This window comes from Aricia agestis, chromosome 2 (genome assembly GCF_905147365.1).
Source record: "Aricia agestis chromosome 2, ilAriAges1.1, whole genome shotgun sequence".
Classification (NCBI taxonomy): Eukaryota; Metazoa; Arthropoda; class Insecta; order Lepidoptera; family Lycaenidae; genus Aricia; species Aricia agestis.
Genome location: NC_056407.1, coordinates 16,077,041 through 16,089,662, shown reverse-complemented (window position 1 = coordinate 16,089,662; position 12,622 = coordinate 16,077,041). Strand labels below are relative to the sequence as shown.

General features: G+C 38.0%; 1 protein-coding gene across 2 annotated transcripts in view; it reads left to right on the top strand.

Moving 5' to 3' along the window:
• Positions 1-3,183: 3,183 nt before the first annotated feature.
• The window catches only part of LOC121738636 (transcription factor 12), a 91,440-nt gene continuing 82,001 nt past the window's right edge, over positions 3,184-12,622 (top strand). For both annotated transcript variants that reach the window (XM_042130888.1, XM_042130881.1), the window contains exon 1: positions 3,184-3,260. In XM_042130888.1, the coding sequence (XP_041986822.1) occupies positions 3,203-3,260 (58 nt within the window). In that variant the 5' untranslated portion in view covers positions 3,184-3,202. The remainder of the gene's footprint in view (positions 3,261-12,622) is intronic.

Here is a 12,622-nt window from a genome sequence, read left to right as displayed (position 1 = left end):
GGCTGTACACTCTCGCCGAGAGCTCTCGGGCGTGAGTCTCGTGCGAGAGCCCCTTGCCCGAGTGTGATCGTGTACATTCTCGCTTAGTTCAATCGCAGTTATGAACTCAGAGAAGATGGACCATTAAAATGATTAAAACCTTCCATAACCGTCCATCTCATAGAGAAAAATTCTATTTTTCTCTATGAGATGGACGAAAACACTTCTCTTGCAGCTGCCGTAGCTCTCTGTGCTATGAGCTATTATAAATAATTAATTAGTAATTACCAAATATTTCCGCAATAAAAATTAAAAAAAATGGCGAAAACGTATCTACGATCAATTATCATTGATCACCATTTACCATGCATCGCAAGATATCATTGTAATCCAAAGATCTATATCTCACAGATAATGACTGATAATAACGTTTATTATTGTTATTTATCTGTTCTGCACTGTCTAGCTTTTTGAAACATTAATCTACCCTAGCATAAGAAATAATATTAGGATTGATGATGCACAGTTTGGCTTTCGTCCCGGTCTCTCAACAGATTCAGCTATATTTGCGCTCAAATCAACGGTTCAGTATTACACAAAAAGAAAAACATCCGTATACGCATGCTTTTTAGATCTTAGCCGTGCTTTTGACCTGGTAAATTACAATTTACTTTGGCAAAAGCTCCTACAATGTAGTATACCCGACCAAACAGTGAATCTGTTGAGGTACTGGTACGAAAATCAAACGAATTTCGCAAAATGGGGCGACGCAACCTCTAATGATTTTAGATTAGAGTGTGGGGTGCGCCAAGGAGGGTTAACCTCGCCGGACCTGTTTAGCCTGTACGTCAATGGTCTGATTGAGGAGCTCAGAGGCACCCGTGTGGGTTGCCACATAGGTACGACATGCATTAATAATTTGAGCTATGCTGACGATATGGTGCTTCTGAGCCCCTCAATCAGAGGCTTAAGACGTCTTCTCGGCATTTGTGAGAACGCATACCGCATTCTTATGAGACTGCCTAGATACTGCAGTGCTTCGGGCATGTTTGCCGACGCCAGAGTTCCCGATTACTTCGCCGTTGTTAGGGCACGAGTTGCGGAATTCTGGGCCCGCGTGCGATGGTCTAGGAACGAAATTCTCGGTGTGTGTGCCGGGTGTCCGGAGAACTCGTTTCCAGCCTACTGGTTATCGGTACATCGCGACAGAAACCAGAAATGACTTTTAGAATTATTTTTAAACGATATTTTTGTAGCATTTTATTTTATTTGTATTATTATTTAAAATTCACAATGTTTATGTACTATTTAATTTTAACTTTTAATTTAATTTAATTTTATATGGGTTTATTGCCTGCAATAAATGATTATTATTATTATTACTAGCGGCGCGACTAGTAGTGAAAAACGCGAGAGTGTACAGTAATGCGCTCGCTTTCCTCGCGAGACTCTTTGTCTCGGGTGCAAAATACCGACACCAGACCGAGAGGGTCCGAGACGAGGCGAGCGCACCCATTTACACTCTGGCACTCGGGCCGCCTCGCTGTGTCTCGGCGAGAGTGTACAGCCGACATTAATTAAATCTTTGTTGACAAAATAGTTACAACTTAAGATATATATATATATATATATATATATATATATATATATATATATATATATATATATATATATATATATATCTATTATATATATAAAAGAAAGTCGTGTTAGTTACACCACTTATAACTCAAGAACGGCAGAACAGATTTGGCTGAAAATTGGTAGGGAGGTAGCTTAGAGCCAGGAGACGGACATAGGATACTTTTTATCCCGTTCGACAGCGTTCCTGTGTGACTTGACATGAAACGTCAGTCACTATAAAACGTGGTATAACAAAAAAGAATCAGACTTGGAATAACAAAACGAAAATGACAGCTATGTAATTGACGTAAAATGACAGCTATGTAATGACGTATGGATGACAATTTGATATTTGTAAGAAATCAATATTAAAACTATTTCTATTAAATAAATAATTAACAAGTGGATTGAAGTGAAGTGAAGTTTAATTAATAATGCCGCGACCAAGACGATCGAATCTTTCCCGACAAAGCCGTAATGCAAGAAGAATACAAAATACTGCAAATGGAAGGACTGAAGAAGAACAAGAAATTGCACGTGAACAGCGCCGCAATAGTATGGCTCGACTTCGTGCTTCTCAATCACGAGAGCAAAGTGAAGCAGCCTGTGAAACAGCTCGGTTGGCAATGCAGAATCGTCGAGCGAACAACAGAAGTCAACAAATAGATAATTTGGGAATTGGGAAGGGAATAGTTGAGGGTAGGGAAGGGAATAGGGTAGGGGTAAGGGGATTGGGCCTCCGGTAAACTCACTCACTCGGCGAAACACAGCGCAAGCGCTGTTTCACGCCGGTTTTCTGTGAGTTTACTATGATGATAACTATGATTTTCACCTAAACCATTTAATCTATTTTGATGAAATTTGGCATGGAGCTATACTCATTTTAATCATGGTTAAATCGTCAAGACAGGACAACGTCTGTCGGGTCAGCTAGTATATATATATATATATATATATATATATATATATATATATATATATATATATATATATATATATATATATATATATATATATATATATATATATATATATTATAATAATAATTAATAACTGATAAAGTACGCTAGGTATATTAACTTTATGGTTGACACATAATAATATAATGTCTTATTAAGGTACGGTTTGATGATTTAATGATTAGATCATAATTCCTCATTCCCACGGATACAATTTTTTCACAAACAACAAAGTATTTGTAGTTTTTAAATTCTAAATTCTAATTTACAATAAAAAGCAATTGGCAAATAAATAAAAGGCAGGCCGCTGTGCAGTCCGCCAGCTTATGCAGGATAGTGAATGGTGTTGCAAGTTGCAACTTGCAGCGTGCAGGCTGCATCATGCAGCATGGCGGCCGGCCTGCGGGCTGCGACACCATTCACTATCCTGCATAAGCCGGCGGAGGCACGGCGGACTGCAATGCAGGAGTGTGAAAAGCAATTTGTGTCTATGGTTTACCCTTTGCCTGTCCCGACCAGGACGAATTAAAAAAAAATGTCTATGGTTTATTGCCTGTCCCCACCGGGACGAATTAAAAAAAAAATGTCTATGGTTTATTTGGACAGTAAATTCCAAAATGGCGACGAGCGATGACGAGCCTATGCATTTATATGAAGTTTTTCAAAACTGTTTTAATAAAATAGCAAATAAACAACAAGGTGAGTGAGAAAATGCATATCGAGGCCCGTCGCGTGTTCCCCAAATAAACTTTCGCGATAAAGTGCAGTGTTTCATTGTGAAATTCGTCCAAAGTGTTTGCGTGTTATGCCATATTCAGTGTTGTAGCCGACCAACATTTTTTCAAAATACGAAAGAAATTACAGGTTTGCCCGATTAAAACTTGATCCTTTTACTCAACAGAGGCTTAGCAATGGTACTATGATAAATTCGTTGCTTCTGTTCCAAAACTGAGGTCTGAAAAGGCTATGTTTTGGTTAGAAGAGCAAATTGTCAAATGTGCAGTGTGCTGTCCATTGTGTGTTGCTGTTTGAGATTTTATTACATACAAATTCTGTATTATTCTATTGAAATTATTGAAATTTGAAGCTACTGCGTCCTGTGCACTAATTATGTGCGTACACTCGCTATTCGTTAAACTCGGGAGTAGCGTTTTCATCGAGATATCAAAGCGTATTTTTATTTGCCTCTCAAACGTATCTATAAAGCGAAGCTTTTTTTTGCAGTTTTGATCGTCCCAAACGGCGATGTAGATCGCAAATCGCAGTTTTATGTTCTCTTTACGTGTACGGTATGTTTACAATTTAAATTTGTTTATTTACACAAGTTAGGCGCGGACGGCGCGATGGGACCGCCTAAAGCATTGTGCTATGTGTAGCCAAATATCTATTTACGGTTCGACGTATAGACTTCGTTTTTAGAATTCAAACATTAAACTATATGTTATGATGTAAACTGATAGTAAACTCGTTCACCTGAAGCATCATACATAATAAATTGCTAAAATATTTGCTTTAATTCTCATGCTGGCATGGTTCTAGTTGAAGCCAAATATCAAGAAAAGGTTATGTTATTATAATGTACTGAAATCTATCACTGAAGAAGGAGGAACAAAGTGTCGTAAAGATAATAATTTCCCTGTACTAATCATTATTTACTAAATGTCACCTACAATTTTGTTGATAAAGAAATTAACTTATTGCGCAGTAACCCTCTGTTTTGCCTTAATATTAGCTATAATGTGATCTTTTCCAGAACTTAAAAGTATCATGTTACCTAATTTCTTCTAAATTGATTCACCGGTTTAAGCTTAAGAGGGCGACTAACCCCAAAAATCAAACATCGTCCTTCTCTCTTCACACTCATGCCCGTCTATCATATGCCAGTTGAAAAAGAATGATGCGGATTCATTGCTAAATTAGTTTTTTCTCAATAACTCAATAAATATACAACATTTTAAAAATCTGCTAGGTCGATCTATCAATGATAGAATTTTATACAATGTGTTAAAATGTTAACTTAGTTCAATGCACGGTTATGGCAATAAATGAAAAATTCGTAAAAATTAGATGCATCTTTGTGATTTTTTTCTATTGAAAATTTTTTAATATATCGTGTTTTTGCTCAGATGGAATTCTCGGAAATATAATATAGTATCTAATTCTAGAAAATGAAACAATTTGGGGCTTATTTTCAAGTATAAAAATGAATTATAAAATCGACACTTTAGGGTTAGTCGCCCCCTTAAAGAGGTACTCACGACTGCATCAATACTATTTGTTTAGATTTATTTTTTCATATTAGGTTTATTTATTAATAATTAACAGGTATTTTGACTATGTTCATAGCGGTTGTAGAAATGTTAATAAATTATTTCATTCATTTTATAATAACAAACACCTGTTGTATGTTTTAAAGATACAAAAATTTTATATAGCATGTAAATTTAAGATTACCTATCAAGTCCCATACAAACACCGGTGTCCGGTGACCACCACAACAATAAAATAACAATAGATTTCCAAGAATCCGCAATCGAAGCATTAAAATATATATACAAATATTTAGGCCTCTATTAATCATTCGTAATAGATGTGTATTTGAAAGTTGAATAAAATATTTACCCATGTCTGATTTAGCAGATTTTTTTCAATAAACTAATCCACTCTTTGCTAGCTAGTGTGGCAATAAAGAAATCAGTCAATTTTAATAAATAATAAAATTCAACAAAATCCTTAGATAGAACAATTACTTTTCCATTCACATATTTTTTACTTTGTATTTAAATACTAAAACAATGCAAGTTGCTCTGCAAATAAAAGCTTTAAAATAATTGGCCAAGTGCGAGTCGGACTCGCGCACGTAGTGTTCCGTACCATTATAGGGCAAAATTAGGCCAAAAATTGTATTTTTTGTATGGGATTTAATTAATTTTTAGGGTTCCGTGCCTCAAAAGGAAAAAACGGAACCCTTATAGGATCACTTTGTTGTCCGTCTGTCCGTCTGTCAAGACCCTTTTTCTCAGGAACGCGTGGAGGTATGAAGCTGAAACTTATATCAATTACTCAGGTCTACTGTCCCTTGAAGCTGTGAAAAAATCAAACTTCTAAGCCAACGCAATCAAAAGATACAGCCGTTTATGCCGCAAATTTTCGACACTTGCAAGGGAATCAAAACCTACAGGGTGCTTCCCGTGAACTCAGAATCTTGAAATTTGGTACGAAGCAACGTCTTATAGCATAGATAAAGGAAAAATTACGAAAACCATAAATTTTTAGTTACATCACATAATATATTTTTTTTTAATAATTTTAAACTTACTACCCATTTCCTCATAAACGCGTAGAGGTATTAAATTGAAATTCATACCAAATACTCAGGTCTATAATACCTTTAAGCTGTAACAAAATCAAACTTCTATGTCAACGCAATCAAAAGAAACAGCAATTTAAGCTGCATATTTTGAAACTCGCAAGTACTCGCAAGGGAATCAAAACCTAAAGGGTACTTCCAGTCGACCAGAATCTTGAAATTTGGCATGAAGCAACGTTTTATAGCACACATAAAGGAAATATTCCGAAAACCTTAAATTTTTAGTTACATTACAAAATATATATTTTTTAATAAATATAAACTTATTACTTTTTTCCTCATGAACGCATAGAGCTATTACTTAAACGATAAAGAGATCTTTGTCTTAAATTTATACTCCTCCATCTTTCCCCATTGTAATGTTATGAATTTCATTTTGCAATAAAAATACCATAGTTATGACTCGATTGTCGTAATGAACGAACTTTGTAAACCTTGCAGGTTTGTACGGAACCCTCGGTGCGCGAGTCCGACTCGCACTTGGCCGGTTTTTTTTTATTTTATTTTAACATTATTATAAAATATTAAAGTACACATATAATTAAGGACTTTTAGAAAAAATAAACTACCTACCTGTTGCCATTATTGATATAGAACAAAAAAGGCCAAAAAAAATCATGTTTGTTGTATAGGAGCCCCCCTTAAATATTAATATTATTTTGTTTTTAGTTGTTGTTGTTATTTGTTGTTATAGCGACAACAGATAATACACAATCTGTGAAAATTTCAGAATTCTAGCTATAGCGGTTCTTGAGTTTCAGCCTGGAGACAGACGGACAGACATCAAAGTCTCAGTAATATGGTCCCGTTTTTACCCTTTGGATACGGAACCCTAAAAAACTGATATATAACTGACAGCTTTAAAGCTCATTCAAAGTAACAGAGAGTAATTACTAATTAGTTAATTACTGTATATCTTATATCTTTAAACGAGCAATTCTTGTATAATTATATAATTGAAATCTCGGAATCGGCTCCAACAATTTTCATGAAATTAAGTATACTAGAGATCGCCCGATGGTCGAAATTCAACCTTAGTTTCAACGACATTAGGACTACTACATTTAATTTGTAAAAAAATATTGACTTTATCATATTTTTTTTCAACTCTCTTCTCTGGGACTCTGCTGATCTCAGACTGGCCATGTAAGCATTGTCTAATAGTATCTAAGATTCAATAAAAAAAAACTATAGTCCAATAAGTACATTACACACAGGACCTAGGGCAGTAAAATAGGAAATGTCTGAGATCACATATGTAATTGTTGGCCGAGGCAAATCCGAGGTCAACAAACATGTGATCTGGGGCTTTATTTACTGCCCATGGTGCGTATACTATTTTTCTCATCAATGGAGGCGGAAAACAGCTACATCAGTAAGCGCAGCGGGAAGAAAGTTGACGTTTTCTGTCTGGAGGTGAGAAAATATAATTTTATAACAGTAATGAATTGGTATTATGTCATGTTATCAAAAGATGAGTTTGAGTAATGAATTGGTATTATGTCATGTTATCAAAAGATGAGTTTGATCAATCTTCATAACTTGTGTCCTAATTATTGTAACAAAGTCTAGTGTTTTGACTTCCCTTTGAGTCAGTCGCAGCACATAGGTACAATTTGTTTATCCAGTTCAAGGCCGGGCTTGATTGACACAATAGAATCTATTAGCTGTCATATTTGTTGCCAATTGATTGTTCTCTGCGAGCCTGCTGTTTGGCTACATATTTTGGGCCACATATTAATTAATATTAATAATATGTGCCCAAACAATTATCTCAAATAACATCAGCGTCAGTTTGTGATGTACTCAATTCTAAACTGATTAATTAATCTAAATTAATTATTGTACATTGAGATTATTTTGTTTACAATGTGCTTTCCTGTAAGACACTCACAAACAACCTGCAACTTTTAGGCAACAATAATTTTATTTTATCTAGATGTAGATAACAGCTGTTGCATTAGAAATTATGATTGCTGAGCACTACTAACTTCTCCGCACTGTTGCTAGTGCCTCTCACTGGATCTCAGGTAACTTGACCTGATTTCTTTCAGCTAATAATATGATCTTGTCACTAACAATTGGAGGGAACCCTTAAAAGTGCAATGAGCTCTGTATAAGGCCGCACCGAATATGGTCCGTCACGGAGCCCGTCGAAAGTGTTACGTCGATTGAGACGCGCCTGGCTCCCAGTGAATAGTGCTCATCAACCCAATGGTCAGAAAGAAATTGCACCATCGATTTAACTAGCTAGCAGCATCCGCGGATATTAGAGTACAGGCTCATGTCTAAAATGGATGGATCATAATATCTGGTGACGTATGTAGGACGATATAAGAGCATAAAATAATAACATTCAGCACTATGCCGTCACTTACATAAGCTTTCAGTTGGAAAGAAGTGCTGGTGAGAATTCAAAAGTGCAGGTAGAGTGAGTACATTTTGTATGGCATTTTTAGGATTCCGGAGCCTCTTATCACTTTTTAGGGTTCCGTTCCCAAAGGGTAAAAACGGGACCCTATTACTAAGACTTCGTTGTCTGTCCGTCTGTCTGTCTGTCTCCAGGCTGTAACACAAGAACGGATATAGCTAGACTTCTGAAATTTTCACAGATTATGTATATCTGTTGCCGTTATAACAACAAATACTAAAAATAAAATAAAGTTAATATTTAAGGGGGGCTCCCATACAAGAAACGTGATTTTCTTGGCCTTTTTAGCTTCTTACGCCCTAAGGACGAACGTGACACATAAAAATTCGTGAAATCTTGAAGGATAATATGTATTATGTACCCTTAATGGCCGCTAGGGGACCAATTAGCGTTAGGAGGCGGTAGGTGAAAACAGGCATAAGACTAATAGGAGCGAAGAAATGGAGGAAAATGTGGAAAAAACGGGGAAAATTATTTGAATGGGCTAACTTAAACGCACTAATCTCAGGAACTACTGGTCCGATTTGAAAAATTCTTTCAGTGTTAGATAGCCCATTTATTGAGGAAGGCTTTAAATAGGCTATATTTTATCACGCTAAGACTAATAGGAGAATATGGGAAAAAACGGGGAAATTATTTGAAAGGGCTTATGTCGCGAAATACTGGAGCAATTTTTATGTTACTTGGCACAGATATGCTGGCGACTCAAAAAAATCCGTCTTCATACCCATACAAATTGCCGATCCGGGCATCCGTATGGGTATGAAGACGGCATTTTTTTTTTGTTAAGTTCACAGCATCGTTCTCATAGAAAAAGTTGTTCATTTTGACGGACTCATTTGATGGTTTCAAGGATAACGGTGTTTACACTAAGACACTGTATATTTTATACCCGTGCAACGCCGGGGCGGGTCGCTAATAGATAATAAATTGTAACCAATACAAGTTTTCCCCTCGTTGTGTATCGTTATATCGCAACTAAAAGTTGTGTTTGCCCTAGCGACCAATAATTCTCGCGATCCATGCCGAGGTCGTCCATTCGATGATAATGTCCAACGATATGTCACCTCCGGCGGGCCCGGCACTTTCAAATAGGTGCTCGCAGCTCGCCACTCGCCGACCGATGGACTCATTCTGATAACAGCTAAGTAACGATAAAACGCGTTAATTGAATCTTAAAACTAAAGAAGTCTTCCGAGGAACGGTAGTTGATGAGTGATGTGTGGCTCGTTAAAGCGACGCTACACGTCGAATGGTTAAACCCAAGTTTCTAATAGGTGTTCAATCCTAACTTTATCACACTTGATATCGGTATATAAAAACTTGATAGTTGATAGTCCCTATACGTTTCACATTCGTTCTTTGATAACGCGAGCCTAAGTCTTCAGGAGACCAAACAGTCGCTGGGCCAGTAATTGCTCTTAATGTGAGGCCGTTGACGCAGGACGGTTGGGCAACTCCGCGGTGGGAGGATAACACGAAGGAAGCCTCCCACGACGGCCGATCGTCTCAAACATGTCGGGGTTCCGAGAGGCGCGTGTTTGTTCGAGTGCGGTCGCATGTACCTCCGCAATATTTAGCGGGCGAGTAAACAAATTAGCTGCGGTCATTAATCATTATTAATTATAAACAGCGGCCGACGGGCGATAGCCCCGGGCCGGGGTTACTACGCGCATCGCCTCGGACCGCTTATCTCGACGTTAATTAATATTGTAAATATCATCATTACCGACTGTTGCACAACTCCAGCGCCCGCCCCTCGCCCCTCGCCCGTCGCCCCAGCTTGAGGGACAGCGGTGCAGCGAGCCCGATGCCGCGATGCCCGCACTCAACCTATAAGACAGCAATAATTCCGACATTATCAATGTTCCATAGACTTGTTTGTTACCGTACCACACAACGTGTTGTAGGTTCCCTTAGCAAGTTTGATTTCAATTTGGTTCAGCAGGAGTAGGCTGTAGGACCGACTGCCAAATGCACTCGCGACCACTCAAGAACACCTTAAGAGATCGGCAGGCTTAGCATGACCACTGTAGAAAGGTTTATCCTTTCGGTAAAGTAGTCAAAGTGATGAATTAACAAAGGAAATCTGTTAGTGTGTCGGCAAAAACTGTCAGCGTTTCTATTCTTTCGCATATCTCTACTGTGACCGAGCTAAGCCCGTTGTAGATTTACGGCCGTTCCCAATATTTGATCTATCTCTGGTTTTGCCCTACTAGAGATAGGAATAGCTCACAATTGACATAAAATATATGTCTCTAATGTCTAATGTGAGTTATTCCTATCTCTAGTAGGGCCAAACCAGAGATAGATCAAATATTGGGAATCGCCGTTAGTGGAATCTATGACTGATGTTTGTGCTGTAGCATGTGATAATGACGTCAATATGACAGCAGTATCTGGGAAGTAGTGAAAAAAATAATTTATGGAGATATAACGAAAAATAAATTGGAACGAGTCATCGTATTACAAGTAAACACGTAAACTCGTGTTCGTCAGGAAAGGGGCGTCGCTATTGGTCGTCTCGCACCTGACCAAATACTATGACGTTAACGCTAATTCACCAAATACTATGCGCGTTTAATACGATATCATCATTATGAACTCAGTAGATAAATCAGTATACCGTCGCCCCTAATAATTTAGGTGCCCTCGCTAAATATCTGAATAGCATACAGGGCTTGTACCATGAAACTGTTTTGAGACTCAAATAATCGGACGAGAATGCCGTCTCCTACTCTAACAAACGTGAAATGACGTATCTAGAGCAGGACGCAGCATTCTTGTCCGATTGTTTGAGTCTCAAAACAGTGTCGTGGCCTACTACGAAACTGTTCGGTTCTACAGGTTCGTCTCTTAACTGATAGATTTGACCCATTGTAGCTGCATACAGCGTAAACGAATTTAAATTGTCTACTACCTACGTACTTGCCTAGCTGGTTTAGTTGAATTAAACCAAAAGTATTCGAACACCACTGAGACTTCCTAAATCCTTTGAAAAGCAGGCTTCAACTGTGTATCTTGTGGGAGACCTACTTATCCGGTATGAAATGTCCGTTGTTCGTAGCTAATTGAATGTGTATTTTTATGCTTTAACACCGCGAATAAACATTACTAACAAAGATTTACATGTATAATTCCGCACACATGCGAGAACGACACAATATAACTTTGTTTCTTGTTAAAAATTGTTGAAGTAGAAGAATCTGAAAGCTTCAGCCCCAATTTCACCAAAGACCGTTAAAGTTAACGCTCGAATTAGTATCACGTTACCTCTTTCGTTTTTCATATGAATAAAAGAGAAGACATGACAATTTAACAAGCTGTTAACACTAACAGACGTTGGTGAAATTGGGGCTCAGTCTGCTATCGTATCTTTTGCTTTATAGGTAATAATATTTTAGCAGTAGTTTGGTCGTTCATTAGGCTAACAATCGGCAATCGCCAGTCTAATGAAACCTTATTGCCAATACTTCCATATCGTATCCGTAAGATTACGCACCGGCACTATTGTTCGTCGTTTAAGGTTGTATCCATATTGGCCGGCGGCCGCTGGTCCGGCGACCGAGAGATAGAGACTGTTGCAAGCGTTGTGTGGTGAAGTGTACCGCCATTATCTGTCGACTCGTGTGTCGTGTCGGGTTTCCTCGGGCGGGGGTTATCGCTCGGACCGAATTTATTGTATTGATATTATGTCCCGACCGACGACCGTATGGCACTCCTCTTTGGTCTTTATACGGACGACCTGACATTTAACCTTCATCGTAATTTTTGTTGATTATGACTATTACTTAATTCCGACGCTAAAATACTCGGTTATCACTTATCTCGGTGATCCCAAAGTAAATACATCAGAATATGTCTCATATATTAAGCTAAGGAGTAAGGATATAAAGTATAAACTGTCCTCGTTTAGGAAGTAGAGTAACAAACCCTACGCGGTACTCGATTGTTTCGTAACTTAGTAGTTGACGATAACGTTAATGCCGTAAACCCAATTGCGCCGGCAACTGGGTCAAAGTTAGAATATTCAGTCGCCACTCGGCAGGACTTCGGCTGCCCATGGCGAGCGCCAATAACTCGTGCGCGTCTCGCGCGCTTTACCATATGCAGTGCGTGCGAAAAACTAAAGCGCGTCAAACAGCGCACCTCCTGCTCAACGATACTAGATCATAAAAGTGCCGCCCAGGACACAAAATCCTGTGCATTACGCTCCTCGCTCGTTAATTTAATGACTAAGTTAAGCATTCCACTTTTTTC